This window comes from Entelurus aequoreus, linkage group LG27 (assembly GCF_033978785.1).
Source record: "Entelurus aequoreus isolate RoL-2023_Sb linkage group LG27, RoL_Eaeq_v1.1, whole genome shotgun sequence".
Classification (NCBI taxonomy): domain Eukaryota; kingdom Metazoa; phylum Chordata; class Actinopteri; order Syngnathiformes; family Syngnathidae; genus Entelurus; species Entelurus aequoreus.
In genome coordinates, this window is record NC_084757.1 from 662,474 (window position 1) to 682,017 (window position 19,544).

General features: G+C 32.0%; 1 protein-coding gene across 1 annotated transcript; it reads right to left on the minus strand.

Annotated features, from left to right (window-relative positions):
• Positions 1–882: 882 nt before the first annotated feature.
• Positions 883–13,762, minus strand: LOC133644802 (selenocysteine lyase-like). The gene is made up of 12 exons (XM_062039548.1): positions 13,636–13,762; positions 10,999–11,078; positions 10,824–10,933; positions 10,662–10,762; positions 10,458–10,599; positions 8,139–8,266; positions 5,817–5,969; positions 5,644–5,750; positions 5,150–5,186; positions 1,812–1,895; positions 1,574–1,749; positions 883–1,510 (listed from the first exon to the last, which is right to left on the minus strand). Exons 2-12 carry the CDS (start codon positions 11,076–11,078, stop codon positions 1,357–1,359), a joined length of 1,272 nt encoding a protein of 423 aa, XP_061895532.1. The 5' UTR covers positions 13,636–13,762; the 3' UTR covers positions 883–1,356.
• Between the last annotated feature and the right edge of the window lie 5,782 nt (positions 13,763–19,544).

Consider the following 19,544-nt stretch of genomic DNA (forward strand, 5'->3'; position numbering starts at 1 on the left):
ACCACATGATAATCACACGATGACCACATGGTGACATAATGCTGACATGATGATCACATTATGACTTGATGATCACATGATGACCACATGACATGATAATCACATGATGATGACATGATGACCACATGAAGGAAAAGAAGGAGACAGAAAATGAAGGAACAAAGTTCTCTTCTGCAGAAAAGTAACATGATATGGATTATTATGATATAGATTATTATGATGTGGATTATTATTTTATAGATTATGATTATGATATAGATTATTATGATGTGGATTATTATTTTATAGATTATGATTATTATGATATAGATTATTATGATGTGGATTATTATTTTATAGATTATGATTATTATGATATATATTATTATATGTATTATCATATAGATTATGTGTATTATGATGTGGATTATTATATAGATTATTATGATGTGGATTATTATATAGATTATTATGATGTGGATTATTATGATATAGATTATCATATGTATTATTATCATGTGGATTATTATGATAGATTATGATGTCGATTATTATAATTTAGATTATCATATAGATTATTATCATATAGATTATGATGTGGATTATTACCACATGACCTGTGGGTGTTTTTGTCCCTTGCCTTCATGTTCTTCTGTGTTTTGTAGCATTTTGCGTTTTTGTAAAAATAATAATAATAATAATATTTTATTTGTAAAAAGCACTTTACATTGAGTAAATAACCTCAAATTGCTACAGTGTATTAAAAAAAATAAAAATAAAAAGATAAGAAAAATAAATAAAAATACAAACTAGAACAGCCTAATAGCTAGAACTAGTATGCATATGTCTAAAAAAAGTTCTTTTTTAAAAAGAAAGGTTTTTAAGCCTTTTTTAAAAGCATCCACAGTCTGTGGTGCCCTCAGGTGGTCAGGGGGAGCGTTCCACAGACTGGAACATTATTAAAAATGTTATTTTTATTGACAAAAATCACATTTAGAATGAAAGAAAAGTCAATCCCAGCCTTCTAATTGTGGATGTTGATGCACAACACACCTCACCAACCTCCTGCAGATGTATGACCAGAACACACCTCACCAACCTCCTGGACATGTACGACCAGAACACACCTCACCAATCTCCTGGAGATGTACGACCAGAACACACCTCACCAATCTCCTGGAGATGTACGACCAGAACACACCTCACTAACCTCCTGCAGATGTACGACCACCACAACTGGACTCCAAATCTCCATTGACCGTACGAGAGCGAGTCCTGATACATGAAGTTCTCTCTGGAGGAGGAGGCGGAGGAGGAACAATCCAAACTAGAAGAGTTCTTCTGCCATCTTTGACAAAAAGGGTGTTGCAGCCAGATCTACTCCGTCTGCTCCAAGTGCTTCACGGCCTTCTCCAGGTCCTCCACCACCTGCTCCACGTCTTCCCTGGAGGTCCTCCTGCCCACGCTCAGCCTCAAGGCGTTGGCCGCCACTTCCTCGCGCACGCCGCAGCTCAGCAGGATGTGGGACGGCCTGGGGGGACGAGAGGCGGGAGTGAGGGTGCGGGGGGAGCCCAGCGGGACCGAGGTGGGTTACCTGTCTCCACGGTCCGAGTGGCAGGCGGCGCCTACGCTGGCCAGCAGCTTGTGGCAGTGCGACAACACCCGCCAGCCCTGTAGGCCTGCACCCAGCAGGGACACGTTGCACGTGTTGGGAAGGCACTCGGAGCCCGCAAAATGGCTGTTGAAGTGCAGCTTGCCTTTAAAAGTGGCCTGAAGAGCAGGAAGTCATCCATCATAAAACAACAACAACCCTCTGATGTCACATGACTCACCTTCAGCCGCTCCTCCAGGTGCTCTTTTGTATCCAGCATGTGACGCTCATAAGCTGCACCGTGATTGGTCACCAGCTCTGCAGCCTGGCACACACAACCAGGTCTGCTGTCATTTCAGGCAAAAAGGCTTCGCTACACTTCCTAAAATGGAGCCCTGCCAACTGCCTGCCAGTCAGCTACAGATGTGTTTATGTTCAGCCAGCCAGCATGACGTTAAAATGTAATGTTAGCTAACATTTGTTGTAATAATAATAATAATATATTTTAATAATGTTAGCTAACATTTGTAATAATAATATTTAATATATTTTATTTGTAAAAGCACTTTATATTGAACAAACAATCTCAAAGTGCTACAGTGCATTTAAAAAAACACAAAGCTGGAACAGCAAATAGCTGCCCCCAACGAGTAAGATAAATAGTCAAATAAAATAAAAACCTAATAGCTAGAACTAGCACACATACATCTAACAAAAGGTTTTTGTTTCTTTAAAAAGATGGGTTTTTAAGCCTTTTTTAAAAAGCATTCACAGTCTGTGGTGCCCTCAGGTGGCCAGGGAGAGCGTTCCACAGACTTGTAATCTTACACAGATTTTGTATGTTCTTGCTGGGGATCCCGACAAGAAGTGCGTTGCAGTAGTCGAGATATTTGTCCTCCTGTCCCGCTCCTTAATGTTGTCGTTGTCGAGCTACAGTGAATATGCTAAGCTAGCATGACGTTAAAATGTAATGTTAGCATGTAGTCAGCATAGCTATGCTAGTGTTGCTAACGTTTAAGTCCCCCTGTCCCGTTCTTTAATGGTATGTTATTGTATGGTTAGAGTTACAGAGAATATGCTAACGGCGCTAGCATGATGTCAACATGTAATGTTAGCATGTAGCTCACATAGATATGCTAGGGGTTGCTAACGTTTGTGTCCTCCTGTCCCGCTCTTTAATAATATAAATATATATAAAAAGTGGCTCAAGTATACAATAGAGCACACACACACACACACACACACACACACACACACACACACACACACACACACACACACACACACACACACACACACACACACACACACACACTTGTATTTCTGACATTCATCAGCCTTTCTAGATATATAAAGATGTGTATTTACAACATGAATAATATATACATACTATGCAAATATAAAAAAAGCTTGTTGTGAAAAATGAGTTTGAATTTCACAAGAAAAAGGTCACAATTTCACAAGAAAAACTTTGGCAGTGTTATAATAAAAGTCGTAATTTAACTCAACGCGAGTCAAAATGTTACAAGAAAAACGGAACATTTGTGCAATATTATGATAAAAGTTGGAATTTTACTCAATAACAGTCGCAATTTTACGAGAAAAGCTTAAAATGTTGGCAATTTTATGAAAAGAGTCGTCATTTTACTCGACAAAAGTCACAATTTTATAAGAAAACTGTAAAATGTTGGCGATTTTATGAAAAGAGTCGTCATTTTACTCGACAAGTCACAATCTTATAAGAAAATGTAAAATTTTCGGCAATATTATAATAATAATCGGAATTTTACTTGGCAAAATGATGACAAAAGTCATAATTTTACTCAAAAAATGTCACTATTTTACAACAACAAAATAATTGGCAATATTGTGATAAAAGTCTGAATTTTATATGACAAACATCACCATTTTGCATTAAAAATTAATAATTTTACATTAATAATAATTTTACGAAAAAAATATTGCATTACAGAAAAACAAAGAATATGAGAAATTGTTCCCAATTTTGTGAGAAAGACTTTTAGTTAAAAAAAATTTTTAATACATTTTTTGTTTGTAATTGGTTTTTAATCTTCATTATTTACTTCAAGTTATTACAGTATGTCTCTGTATACATATTTATTTAGTTTTTTGTTATTAATTTTGGAGGGGGAGCACTTCACATTTTTACACACACTTGTTATTTCATATGTTGACCAGAGGGGGAGCAATTTCAAAAGCGACACACAGTCAATTTGAAAAATCCCTCCTTTTTGGGACCACCCTCATTTTGACAACCAGGGGTGCAAATGAGATATTAAGGCCGATGACAAAGGAGTCAGGGACCACAGATGTTTACTTTTGTGTGCACATTAAATCAACCAAAAATCCTGACTTTGGAGCAATGTTCACGGACTCTGGTATTTGGCTCTCTATTAGATGCAATGGTTTTCCGTATTAGGACCATGATTTTGGTCCTAACTTGTTCACACCTCCTCATATGGAAACTACTTTTCCTTGTTGATGTCTCAAGAAGGGTACAAATACAACACACACACACACACACACACACACACACACACACACACACACACACACACACACACACACACACACACACACACACACACACACACACACACACACACACACACACACACACACACACATTCTTGTATTTGTTACCTTCTTGAGACCTGAGAAAAATGGCTACTTCTTTAGGACCAGCCTTTCTAGATATATAAAGATGTGTATTTACAACATTAATAATATATACATACTATGCAAATATATAAAAAAACTTGTTGTGAAAAATTAGTTGGAATTTCACAAGAAAAACTTTAGCAGTGTTAGAATAAAAGTCGGAATTTTACTCAACGCAAGTCAAAAATGTTACAAGAAAAACGGAACATTTGTGCAATATTATGATAAAAGTTGGAATTTTACTCAATAACAGTCGCAATTTTACAAGAAAAGCTTAAAATTTAGGCAATTTTTTGAAAAGAGTCATAATTTTACTCTACGAAAGTCACAATTTTATAAGAAAAATTTAAAATTTTGGCATTATTATAATAATAATCGGAATTTTACTTGGCAAAATGATAACAAAAGTCATCATTTTACTCCAAAAATGTCACTTTTTGACAAGAACAAAAAAATTGGCAATATTGTGATAAAAGTCAGAATTTTATACGACAAACGTCACCATTTTGCATTAGAAAGTAATCATTTTACATAAAAAGGTAACAATTTTACGAGAAAATATTGCAACATTACAGAAACAGAAAGAATATGAGAAATTGTTCCCAATTTTATAACAAAAAAGTCGACACATTGTGAGAAAAAGACTGCTTTTTTTTGCACATTAAATCAAACAAAAATCCTGACTTTGGAGCAATGTTCACGGACTCTAGTTTTTGGCTCTCTATTAGATGCAATGTTATTGGGACCATGATTCATGTCCTAACTTGTTCACACCTCCTCATATGGAAGCTACTTTTCCTTCTTCACGTGTCAAGAAGGGTAGAAACACAAGAACACACACAATACTTTAGTGTCACCTGTCACACTTAATGACGATTAAAAGGTGAGCAAACTTACCTTCCCCAGTCCAGCAATCATTGGTGTGTTTTCAGTGCTGCAACGTTCCAGAGAGCAGAATTGTTTCATGTTTCATGCACAGATAGTCCAAACTAAAAGCTTCTCATATTGATCAAATACAAATAATTTAAAAAAATGCTAATCATTTCTTCCATTTTAGTCAAGTCATATACAAACATGCCAGGCTATAGGCTACTAGCAGCTACACAACAGCTAAGCACACAACAGCGTAGTAACTGGACAATATCTATTACAGCTATCATATAAGTATAGTATTAGAAAGTGTCCAGTAACAAATGTGTTCGCATCAACATTGACCACTCCACTTCAACTTAAAGACAGCGGTGAGTAATAAATAGGTTAGTGTTTTTCCAAGTTTGACTCGTTTCACTCGATCAAACCTTTTCGAACATAAGAAAGTATTACAAGGATGCTGACATCGGATCAAAACGTACAAAGATGTTCCAATATCAAACCCTGAGTGAGGACATTACCCCGGTCTAAAGTTCCTCTCCTGTCCGCCGCCAAAGAGCATGGGGTAGAGCGGCGTGGTGGCCCCGGGGCCCTTGACAAACAAGGCAGCGATCCTCGGCGCGTAAAACTGGAAATGAATCCAAATGTTAGCGGCGGGGAAAAGTGTTGGAGTGCAGGAAGTCTCCCGACTGACCTTGTGACCCACGATGGTGAGGTAGTCCACGCCCAGATCAGACACGTCCACGGGGATCTTGCCCACAGCCTGAGCAGCGTCAGTGTGACGCAGGATTCTCACGTGCCTTCGCTGGTTCAGAACCTGGACTCTCTGGCACACTTCACGCACCGGCTGCAGTCACATGACACTCTTATTTGCTTTCATCTATCACACTTTGCTTTCATTTTCATATTTGCTTTCATGTATCACACTTTGGGATGTTTTTATTTTAATATTATGTTTAATTTATGACACATTGGGTATGTTTTTATTTTAATATTAGCTTTCATTTATGACACTTTGGGATGCGTTTATTTTAATATTAGCTTTCATTTATGACACTTTGGGATGCTTTTATTTTAATATTAGGTTTAATTTATGACACATTGGGGATGTTTTTATTCGAATATTAGGTTTAATTTATGACACTTTGGGGATGTTTTTAGTTTAATATTAGGTTTAATTTATGACACTTTGGGATGTTTTTATTTTAATATTAGGTCTAATTTATGACACTTTGAGGATGTTTTTATTTTAATATTTGGTTTAATTTTTGACACTTTGGGGATGTTTTTATTTGGATATTATGTTTAATTTATGACACTTTGGGAATGTTTTTATTTTAACATTATGTTTAATTTATGACACTTTGGGATGTTTTTATTTTAATAGGTTTAATTTATGACACATTGGGGATGTTTTTATTTTAATAATATGTTTAATTTATGACACTTTGGGGATGTTTTTATTTTAATATTATGTTTAATTTATGACACTTTGGGGATGTTTTCATTTTAATATCATGTTTAATTTATGACACTTTGGGTATCTTTTTATTTTAATATTTGCTTTCATTTATGACACTTTGGGATGTTTTAATTTTAATATTATGTTTAATTTATGACACTTTGGGTATGATTTTATTTTAATATTAGCTTTTATTTATGACACTTTGGGATGTGTTTATTTTAATATTAGCTTTCATTCATGACACCTTGGGACATTTTTATTTTAATATTGTGTTTAATTTATGACACTTTGGGGATGTTTTTATTTTAATATTAGCTTTCATTTATGACACTTTAGGATGTTTTTATTTTAATATTAGGTTTAATTTATGACACATTGGGAATGTTTTTATTTTAATATTGTGTTTAATTTTTGACACTTTGGGGATGCTTTTATTTTAATAGGTTTAATTTATGACACTTTGGGGATGTTTTTATTTTAATATTAGGTTTAACTTGACATATTGGGGATGTTGTTATTTCAATGTTTTGTTTAATTTATGACATATTGGGGATGTTTTCATTTTAATATGTTTATTTTATGACACATTGGGGATGTTTTTATTTTAATATTAGGTTTAATTTATGACATATTGGGGATGTTTTTATTTTAATATTAGGTTTAATTTATGACATATTGGAGATGTTTTTATTTTAATATTAGGTTTAATTTTTTATATACTGGGGATGTTTTTATTGTAATATTAGGTTTAATTTATGACACTAGTCAGACTTGGAAGGTGCACAGAACAGTGGTCATCAAATACAATTAATACATGAAGAAATTTCATAACATCAAAAAATATAATATAAACTATTAAAAAGAAAAAATTATGAAAAATATAAACTGAAAATTATGAAATGAAAATAACAAAATAAAATTATTAAAACATAAAATAAGTAAAAATAAAAACTACAAATAATAAAAATAAAAATAAAATAAATACAACTAAATTACAATAATGTTAAATAAATAAAACCACCAAAATTATAATAACATTAAAATAATAATAAAATATAACAAATAAATTTAAAAATATATATGAGAAAATGAAATGAGAAAAACAAACAAGGTAAAAATAAAAAATAAGAAAATATAGAAAACAATAATATACTTAAATAATGATAAAAAATTACAATTAAAAAATGCGTAAATTAATAAATAAATTATAATACTAAAAAAAAGATAAAAAACCCAAATGTTTCAATTATAATAAAATAAATGAATCATAATGTTAAAATAAATAAATAAATAAATACATTTTAAAATACAAAAAATAAAATAAGAAGAAATACAAATAAAAAGTACAAATAATTAAAAATATAACTAATAAAATAAAGTGAAAAATTCAACGAAAAAAAGAAAATAATCAAATGAAATATACAAACTAATTTAAAAATTATATATATATTTTTTTTAAAATGTGACCTGAAATAAATAAAATGTGAAAAAGTCTGCACAGGTCCGTGACGGCATGACCTGAAGAAAGGTTTTCAAGTCAGGTGTTCCTACCATGATGACGCCCGTCTCGTTGTTGGCCAGCATGATGGACACCAGGCAAGTGTTGGGGCGCACAGCCGCCAGGACATCGTCCACCTCCACGCGTCCCGTCGCCGTGGAAACGGGCACAAAGGTCACATCTGAGATAAGAAAAACAGAGTGTTTCCTGCAGGACTGCAATCTACTTGTGGCATGAGGGGTCAGCATTATTGCTGAATGGGCACAAAAGCAACACAAATATGAAGAGCGATACGCGTTTCATGAAGAGCGTTAAGAAGAGCGATACGCGTTTCATGTTCAAATCACTAAGTTGGCAACACTGAGCCTCCCTGTGACATCTTTGTATTCTCTGTTAGACCAGGTGTATGAGTTGTGTCACCATGCCAACTGCTGTACGGAGTGGTAACCACCAGCTACAGTCCCATCATAATGTGTTCATGAGCAAGGGCAATTGTGTCCACAAATACTGCAGTAGTACTTCAACTTCTGCCTGTAATTGATTGTGTGACGCTGTTCTCAACTCAAAACACTAATATTTGGAGTATAATGAATTAAAAAATATATATTTAATCAATTATAATTTTAGATTCATTCAATATGATATTGAATTTTATATAAAAACAGTAATTTTATAATAACTTAATAATAATTCAATTTAATCAACTAATAATAATTTTAAAATAAATCAATTTGATAATAATTCAACTTAATTCAATGTAATAATTTAATCAACTAATAATCATTTTAGAATCAATTATTTCATAATAAATCAACTTAATAATAATTCAATATAATCAAGTAATAATTTTAAAATAAATCAATTTGATAATAATTCAACTTAATTCAATGTAATAATTTAATCAACTAATAATTATTTCAGAATAAATTTAATAATAAATCAACTTAATAATAATTCAATTTAATCAACTAATAATTTTAAAATAAATCAACTTGATAATATTTCAACTTAATTCAATGTGATAATTTAATGAACTAATAATAATTTTAGAATAAATTAATTTCATAATAATTCAACTTAATAATTTAATTTAATAATTTAATCAATAATGTTAGGATAAATTATTTCTTTATTTTCTTTCTTTTAGTTTATTTCGAACATGAACACATTTACATCATAATACATCACACAATTTCATATCATTTCATTTACATCATGCCCGAAAAGGAGTAGGAAGAAGCAAAGCTTATTTAATCCTACCCCTTTCTCACTTCAAAGCATTTACAATTATATAAAATCATTTACTGACCTTTTTATATAATAAAATAACATCTATGAATTAGTATATACAACAGTTTGTAATATGTAATTAATTAATTCAGTCATTATTAACATACTGAGATGAAGAATATTTTCAATAAGGTTGGAAGTTTTTCTCATAATTCTTCTTCTTTGTACTTTGTAAGCACTATTAATTTAAACAACCTCTTAAACTGGATCATGTCAGTACAATTTTTAACTTCTTTACATAATCCATTCCATAATTTAATTCCACATACTGTTATTGATTTGAATAATCATTCAACTTAGTAATAATTCAATTTCATAATTTAATCAACTAATAATTTCAGAATAAATACATTTCATAATAATTCAACTTAATAATAATTCAATTTAATCAACTAATAATCATTTTAGAATAAATCAATTTGATAACAATACAACTTAATTCAATGTAATAATTTAATCAACTAATAATAATTTTAGAATAAATTATTTTCATAATAATTAAACTTAATAATTCAATTTAATAATTTAATCAATAATTTTAGAATAAATTGATTTTAATAATAATTCAACTTAATTATAATTCAATTTAATAATTGAATCAACAATAATCATTTTTGAATAAATTAATTTCATAATAATTCAACTTAATAGTAATTACATTTTATAATTTAACCAACTAATAATAATAATAATTTCAGAATAAATTAATTTCATAAAAATTCAACTTAATAATAATTCAATTTAATTAATTTAATCAACTCAATTTAAACCCCCCAAAACGTCTCAATTTGAACATGCAACATGCTTTTTAAAAATGAAGACTAACTTTTAGAGAATAATTATTGATTGAAAAACAACACAATTTATATAATAATAATAACTTGGGGTATGGACATCCACGGTGTCTTCTTCCAGCCGCTTCTCCGTGTTTTCATGGATAAATGTTTGGATATTATTTCAGATTACCAAGTTAGCTAGCGACACGCTCGTGATGATTGATGTCTTTAATTGGATGACCATGGTCCACTTCTTCTTCACAAACTAAGTGATGTCCATGAAAAGAAGACGACACACGTACGTACCCGCCTTGCCGTTCCTCTGCAGGCGCTCAGCCACCAGTTTCACCGAGTCGTGCTCCACGTTGGAGGTGATGACGTGTGGAAGGTTCCCGTCCTGGTGGCGGGTGAAATGTTCCATGGCGGTGTGCAGCACCATGTTGTTGGCCTGCAAGAAGGTGTGGAGCGCTGTTTGCTGCTAATGTGTCCAAGAAGACTGGCCAGCGTTACCTCGGTTCCTCCCGACGTGAAGATGATGTCCTCTGCTTTGCCGCCGACCATCCTCGCCACGTTCTCTCTGGCCTGCTTGATGATGGCCTTCGCTTTGACACCTAAAAAAAACTAATCGTTACGCTGGCACAAAACAAAACCTCGGACTCATTTAAAGCTTGCCTGCTTCGTAGCTGCTGCTGGGGTTGCCCCAAGCGTCCTGCAGGGCCTCGCAAATAGCCTGCATCACCTCTGGTTCCAGCGGCGTGGTGGCGTTGTAGTCCATGTATATTCTTGACCACAGCAGACTTACAGTCACGCTTCTTACAGTCGACGTGAGCGCTTGACGAGGTCTTACCTGTCGCGGTTGGTTTCGGCGAAATGAAAGGCGTGTCCGCCGAACGCGCCCTTGGCATCGCCGTCACAGCGGTCGGCCATCTACACGTGAAAGGTGACGGGTTAAAAAGGCAACGCTCGCCCACCAAAAACCAACCAACACAGCTTTGAGTGCAGAAACAACTAGAAATTGTATACATTTAAAGAGGAAGTGCACTTTTTTTTTGGCCTTTTGTTGCCTATGTCTTTATGAGAGACATGACCATGCATGGGTTTAAAAAAAATGCATTCTAAATATTAAATAAACGTAAATAAAAGTCCACTGGCAGCGGAGCCAATGGAAGCGCCTCTATTCCTAAATAAATTCCAATAAAAAACATTAAGAAAGGGCCAACATCTTGTCTTGAATATTAACACGTATTAGTGATAATATTATAAACATTAACAAGTATTAGTGATATTGTTATTATAAATATGAACATGTATTAGTGATATTGTTATCATAAATATTAACACCTATTAGTGATATTATTTTAAATATTAACAAGTATTAGTGATATTGTCATTATAAATATTAACAAGTATTAGTGATATTGTTATTATAGATATTAACAAGTATTAGTGATGTTATTATAAATATTAACACGAATTAGTGATATTGTCATTATAAATATTAACAAGTATTAGTGATATTGTTATTATAGATATTAACAAGTATTAGTGATGTTAGTATAAATATTAACACGTATTAGTGATATTATTTTAAATATTAACAAGTATTAGCGATATTGTTATTATAAATATTAACAAGTATTAGTGATATTATTATAAATATTAACAAGTATTAGTGATATTGTTATTATAAATATTAACAAGTATTAGTGATGTTATTATAAATATTAACACGAATTAGTGATATTGTTATCATAAATATTAACACGTATTAGTGATATTATTTTAAATATTAACAAGTATTAGTGATATTGTCATTATAAATATTAACAAGTATTAGTGATATTATTATAAATATTAACAAGTATTAGGGATGTTATTATAAATATTAACACGTATTAGTGATATTATTTTAAATATTAACAAGTATTAGTGATATTATTATTATAAATATTAACAAGTATTAGTGATATTGTTATCATAAATATAAACAAGTATTAGTGATATTGTTATTATAAATATAAACAAGTATTAGTGATATTATTATTATAAATATTAACAAGTAGTAGCGATATTCTTATTATAAATATTAACAAGTATTAGTGATATTGTTATCATAAATATCAACAAGTATTAGTGATATTGTTGTTATAAATATTAACAAGTATTAGTGATATTGTTATCATAAATATCAACAAGTATTAGTGATATTGTTGTTATAAATATTAACAAGTGTTAGTGATATTATTATAAATATTAACAAGTATTAGTGATATTATCATAAATATTAACAAGTATTAATTATATTGTTATTATAAATATTAACAAGTATTAGTGATATTATTATAAATATTAACAAGTATTAGTGAAGTTGTTATTATAAATATTAACAAGTATTAGTGATATTCCATCCAGCCATCCATTTTCTACCGCTTGTCCCTTTTGGGGTCGCGGGGGGTGCTGGAGCCTATCGCGTTATTTCTATTGGTATTTGTATTGCTCCATTTGTAGTGTAATAATGCTCATTGTCATTTCTGTATTATTATTTATTTCACTAACTGCTTCTTTGCTATCACTTTTACCATCATATTTGTACATATCCTATTTGCTGATGTTGTTCTATTGTTGTTGTTGTTATTGTTGTTGTGTTTACTGTTGTTGTCTCTCTGTCTTATCCCCCTCTCATCCCCACACTTTCCTCCTATGTCTTCCTTTTTTTCTCTTTCTATCCCCTGGCTGCACCAAATAATAATATAAATCCATTTAATAAAGTCAAATACATGTAAGGCAACAAGAGAAGTATCCTACACTTCTTTTTTGTAAAGTACATTTGTACAGCAGATATGGGCATCTACATCAACTATATGATTTGCCTGAGAAGCTGGACAGGACAACAAAAAAAAAAAAGTTATAAAAATAGAATTTGCTCAAGAGGGACAAGCGGTAGATGAAACAATGTTGGAGTTTGGACCTTCCTGTACCGCTCCAATATGGCCGCCTGCAAACGTGCTACGTCACAGTGACGTGTCCATCCAGGAAGTTAAGCAAAACGATCCAATAAAGTAATAAAACTGACATAAAGAAAGTAGTTGACCCGCAAAAAACTCATTTCGACCAAAGCGCGAAAAAAAATACTTAAAATACACGGTGTATAATATGTGTAAATATAGATGGTTAAATATACAAGCCTGGTAATATTGATGCGTACTCAAAGTGAAAGCAAAACTAGCAGCTATTAAACTCCAATCGACAAGCGCCTTTTTCTGGCTACTATGTCTTCATTGTTAGTCTCCTGCTGTCAAAATGACGAGTTGATAAATAAAAAGCGAATTTTTAAAAAAGCGACAGGATGAAAAACGATGTAGATGACGTCACGGCTAACATGCTAGCTAGCATAAGAAGGCTCGCTTAAAACCCAGAATAAAAGTTTCTCCGCCGCCTGGAAGGTGTTTATCTTATCTGGCGTGACATAACAATCTCGTCTGACCTTGTCAGAAGACGTCAAAGTTGTCCCGTGGAGGTTTATGGACGCCACGCAATCGTCAAACTGGCCAACACCCGGAAGTAGCTGCCCACGGTTGCCAGACGGGAAAGGACACGTTATCTTAAATAAATATTGTATTTTGATGAAAATGAAGGTACATAATTGATTAGACGTGACAGAAGACCATCTGATACAGTAAAGTATTAACACGGAGTGTCGTTATTATTATTGTCTCATTCACACATGTGGTTTTCTACACCAAAATGAATCTATTTATTATTATTATTATTATTATTATTATGGGCCTGCTGCAATGCCATCGCCCATTCATTGTGTGAATGCATGCTTTTTCTTCTTCTTCTTCTCCAGATTTTGGCGCGCTATACCTTCCACATTTTCCCCCCGATTCACACCGTTTCAACTTCAAACTGTTCAGGAATAGCGGGCTTTCTCTTGATAAATTCCCAGATTTCCCAGAATTCCAGGTTTTCCGGGATATTTTTCCCATTCAAAATGAATTGGCCATTTTTCAAACTTCCACCATTTCCACATTTTTCAACCGATTCAAACCATTCCACCTTCAACACATTCCACTATTCTGGAAATTCAAACTTCCCTTTTTCCAAGTTAAAAAAAATTCCAGGATTTTCCAGAATTCCTGATTTTCCAAAGCCCTATTTCCACCCTTTTTTCTGGCGACTACTCCTTCCACATTTTTCAACGCATTTCAAGCGTTCCACCATTAAAACATTCCTCTTAATCAGGACAAAAAACGAAGTTGGTTTTTGAACCAGAAAAATTCCCGGTAAGTTTTTTTTACCATTTTCAAAAAAATTCCCGCTTTTCCCGAAATTCCTATTTTTTTCTGAAATTCCCATTGCAATCAATGGGACATTCTTCAAAGTTCAACAATTCCCACATTCTTCAACAAACAGTTTTATTCCACATGAGAGACAAAAAAAAATCCCGACTTTTTGACAGATAGAAAAAATTCTGACTTTTTGACACTTGGAAAAAATTTCGATGTCAAAAAAGTCGGGATTTTTTTGTCAAAAAGTCTGAATTTTTTCCAAGTGTCAAAAAGTCAGAATTTTTTCTAAGTGTCAAAAAGTCAGGTTTTTTCCACACATGAGAGGTGTTTAAACAGTCTTATTCCACACATGAGAGGTGTTCAAACAGTTGTCAGGAATTTTTTCTAAGTGTCAAAAAGTTGGGAATTTTTCTAACTGTCAAAAAGTCAGAATTTTTTCTAAGTGTCAAAAAGTCAGAATTTTTTCTAAGTGTCAAAAAGTCGGGAATTTTTCTGTCAAAAAGTCTGAATTTTTTCTAAGTGTCAAAAAGTCTGGATTTTTTTGGTCAAAAAATCGGGATTTTTTGTAAGTGTCAAAAAATCGGGATTTAAAATCGTAACTTTTTGACACTTAAAAAAAATTCCGACTTTTTGACAGGTGTTCAAACAGTTTTATTCCACATGAGAGGCGTTCAAAGTGTCAAAAAGTCGGAATTTTTTCTAAGTGTCAAAAAGTCAGAATTTTTGACACTTAGAAAAAATTCAGACTTTTTGACCAAAAAAATCCCGACTTTTTGACACTTAGAAAAAATTCCGATGTCAAAAAGTCAGGATTTTTTCTAAGTGTCAAAAAGTCGGGATTTTTATCCACACATGAGAGGTGTTTAAACAGTTTTATTCCACACTTGAGAGGTGTTCAAACAGTTGTCGGGAATTTTTTCCAAGTGTCAAAAAGTTGGGAATTTTTCTATCTGTCAAAAAGTCGGAATTTTTTCTAAGTGTCAAAAATTCAGACTTTTTGACACTTAGAAAACATTTAAACTTTTTGACCAAAAAAAATCCCAACTTTTTGACACTTTGGAAAAATTCCGATGTCAAAAAGTCGGGATTTATTTTGTCAAAAAGTCGGAATTTTTTTCTAAGTGTCAAAAAGTCGGGACTTTTTTTGTCAAAAAGTCAGGATATTTTCTAAGTGTCAAAAAGTCGGGATTTTTTCCACACATGAGAGGTGTTTAAACAGTTTTATTCCTCACATGAGAGGTGTTCAAACAGTTGTCGGGAATTTTTTCTAAGTGTCAAAAAGTTGGGAATTTTTCTATCTGTCAAAAAGTCAGAATTTTTTCTAAGTGTCAAAAATTCTGACTTTTTGACACTTAGAATTTTTTTTTAACTTTTTGACAAAAAAATTCCAGGCTTTTTGATACTTAGAAAAAATTCTTTTTTTTTGTCAAAAAGTCTGAATTTTTTCCAAGTGTCAAAAAGTTGGGAATTTTTCTATCTGTCAAAAAGTCTGAATTTTTTCTAAGTGTCAAAAAGTCTGAATTTTTTCTAAGTGTCAAAAATTCAGACTTTTTGACACTTAGAAAACATTTAAACTTTTTGACCAAAAAAAATCCCGACTTTTTGACACCTCGGAAAAATTCAGATGTCAAAAAGTCGGGATTTATTTTGTCAAAAAGTCGGAATTTTTTTCTAAGTGTCAAAAAGTCGGGACTTTTTTTGTCAAAAAGTCAGGATTTTTTGTAAGTGTCAAAAAGTCGGGATTTTTTCCACACGAGAGGTGTTTAAACAGTTTTATTCCACACTTGAGAGGTGTTCAAACAGTTCTCGGGAATTTTTTCTAAGTGTCAAAAAGTTGGGAATTTTTCTATCTGTCAAAAAGTCTGAATTTTTTCTAAGTGTCAAAAAGACGGGAATTTTTCTGTCAAAAAGTCTGAATTTTTTCCAAGTGTCAAAAAGTCTGGATTTTTTTGGTCAAAAAATCGGGATTTTTTGTAAGTGTCAAAAAATCGGAATTTAAAATCGTAACTTTTTGACACTTAAAAAAAAATCTGACTTTTTGACAGGTGTTCAAACAGTTTTATTCCACATGAGAGGCGTTCAAAGTGTCAAAAATTCCGACTTTTTGACCAAAAAAATCCAGACTTTTTGACACTTTGAAAAAATTCCGATGTCAAAAAGTCTGGATTTTTTCTGTCAAAAAGTCGGACTTTTTTCTAAGTGTCAAAAATTCAGGACTTTTTTTGTGAAAAAGTCAGGATTTTTTCGAAGTGTGAAAATAGTCAGGATTTTTTTCCTCACGAGAGGTGTTTAAACAGTTTTATTCCACACATGAGAGGTGTTCAAACAGTTGTCGGGAATTTTTTCTAAGTGTCAAAAAGTCGGAATTTTTTCTAAGTGTCAAAAAGTCTGAATTTTTTCTAAGTGTCAAAAAGTCTGAATTTTTTCTAAGTGTCAAAAAGTCTGAATTTTTTCTAAGTGTCAAAAAGTTGGGAAATTTAAACTTTTTGACCAAAAAAATCCCGACTTTTTGACACTTCGGAAAAATTCAGATGTCAAAAAGTCGGGATTTATTTAGTCAAAAAGTCGGAATTTTTTTCTAAGTGTCAAAAAGTCGGGACTTTTTTTGTCAAAAAGTCAGGATTTTTTCTAAGTGTCAAAAAGTCGGGATTTTTTCCACACGAGAGGTGTTTAAACAGTTTTATTCCACACTTGAGAGGTGTTCAAACAGTTGTCGGGAATTTTTTCTAAGTGTCAATAAGTTGGGAATTTTTCTATCCGTCAAAAAGTCTGAATTTTTTCTAAGTGTCAAAAAGACGGGAATTTCTGTCAAAAAGTCTGAATTTTTTCCAAGTGTCAAAAAGTCTGGATTTTTTTGGTCAAAAAATCGGGATTTTTTGTAAGTGTCAAAAAATCGGAATTTAAAATCGTAACTTTTTGACACTTAAAAAAAATTCTGACTTTTTGACAGGTGTTCAAACAGTTTTATTCCACATGAGAGGCGTTCAAAGTGTCAAAAATTCCGACTTTTTGACCAAAAAAATCCCGACTTTTTGACACTTTGAAAAAATTCCGATGTCAAAAAGTCTGGATTTTTTCTGTCAAAAAGTCGGACTTTTTTCTAAGTGTCAAAAATTCAGGACTTTTTTTGTGAAAAAGTCAGGATTTTTTCGAAGTGTGAAAATAGTCAGGATTTTTTTCCTCACGAGAGGTGTTTAAACAGTTTTATTCCACACATGAGAGGTGTTCAAACAGTTGTCGGGAATTTTTTCTAAGTGTCAAAAAGTCTGAATTTTTTCTAAGTGTCAAAAAGTCTGAATTTTTTCTAAGTGTCAAAAAGTTGGGAATTTTTCTAACCGTCAAAAAGTCTGGATTTTTTCCAAGTGTCAAAAAGTCTGGATTTTTTTGGTCAAAAAAATCAGGATTTTTTTGTAAGTGTCAAAAAATCGGGATTTAAAATCGTGACTTTTTGACACTTAAAAAAAATTCAGACTTTTTGACAGGTATTCAAACAGTTTTATTTCACACATAAGAGGTGTTCAAACAGTTTTATTCCACATGAGAGGCGTTCAAACAGTTTTATTCCACATGAGAGGTGTTCAAACAGTTTTATTCCACACATGAGAGGTGTTCAAACAGTTTTATTCCACATGAGAGGTGTTGACAAACATTTGACTGCACAAACACTCACTGAACGACGGCGGCCCGTTTAGTGTGAAAAAGGGGCGTGGCTCTACGACAAGTTTCACAGCAATCATGTCCGTATGTACAATGCAAGGTCGTTGGGACTCACGACAAGAAGGCGTGGAAGCACGACAAGGTCAAGCCTTGTCCTTGGAAGCGGTGAAAGGTGTCAGGAATGTCCAGGTGTAGTTTCCTGCTCATCTACAATCATTAAGTGGACTCAAGAGTGCAGAAAAAGTGCAGCAAAATGAAAAAGGCATCAGACTAAGTCTAAGTCTCTAATCACCGTGGAGCAAAGTTATTACAAAACACACAAAAATGTTTGAACTCGCGCACAAACATTCGCAAGTGGAAAGAAAATATTCAATTAAAAAACGATTTGCAAGTTAAAAAAATTAAAAATAATTAAATGATTTGCAAGAATAACGACTATTTTATTGAATTAAAAAAAAAAAGGCTCACATTTAAATTATAATTAATTATTATTATTATTATATAATTATAATTAATTATTATTATTATATAATTATTATTATTATAATTAATTATTATTATAATTATAATTATAAATGATCATTTATAAGTATTTAATCCATTTCCTGCAAGTCCCAACTTTCTGCAGTCATATTGCAGCTGCACACGTGTCATTGTCACTGCACCACCACAGGGGGTGCTGCTGAGTCCATTTAAGAGCTACTGGTATTTGCGCATGGTGCCATCCGCACAGACTAACAAAGAAGAAGAAGAAGCAGGGTGAGGAGTAAAGTTATTGCAGGAAATTATTATGTACCTGCTTATTGTTTTTTTAAATTATGAATCGTTTTAATTTAAGAACATTTTTTTAAAGTTAGAATCCTTTTTAATTGAAGAAATGCGTTTTTATATTTGCGAATCTTTTTTTCCTGGCAGAAAATTATTTTTATACTTGCAAATTGTTGTTTTTCTTGAAGAAAATTTTGTTTTTTTTTATACTTGTGAATACATTTTTTTCTTGCAAAAAAAATGTTTTTTTTACTAGCGAATCTTTCTTTTAATTGAACTTTTTTTTTTTATACTTGCGAATTGTTGTTTTTCTTGTCGAAAACAGTTTTTATACTTGCCAATCGTTTTTTTCTTGCATAAAATGTATTTAGTTTTTTTTTTACTTGTGAATAATTTATATTCTTGCAAAAAAATTGGTCTTTTTTACTAGCGAACCTTTCTTTTAATTGAAACAAAAAAAATGTATACTTGCAAATTGTTGTTTTTCTTGTCGAAAACAGTTTTTATACTTGCAGAGAATTATTTTTTTATACTTGCAAACCGTTTTTTTCTTGCAAAAAATGTATTTTTTTATACTTGTGAATAATTTTTTTTCTTGCAAAAAAATAGCTTTTTTTTAACTAGCGAATCTTTCTTTTAATTGAAAAAAAAAAGTTTATACTTGCAAATTGTTGTT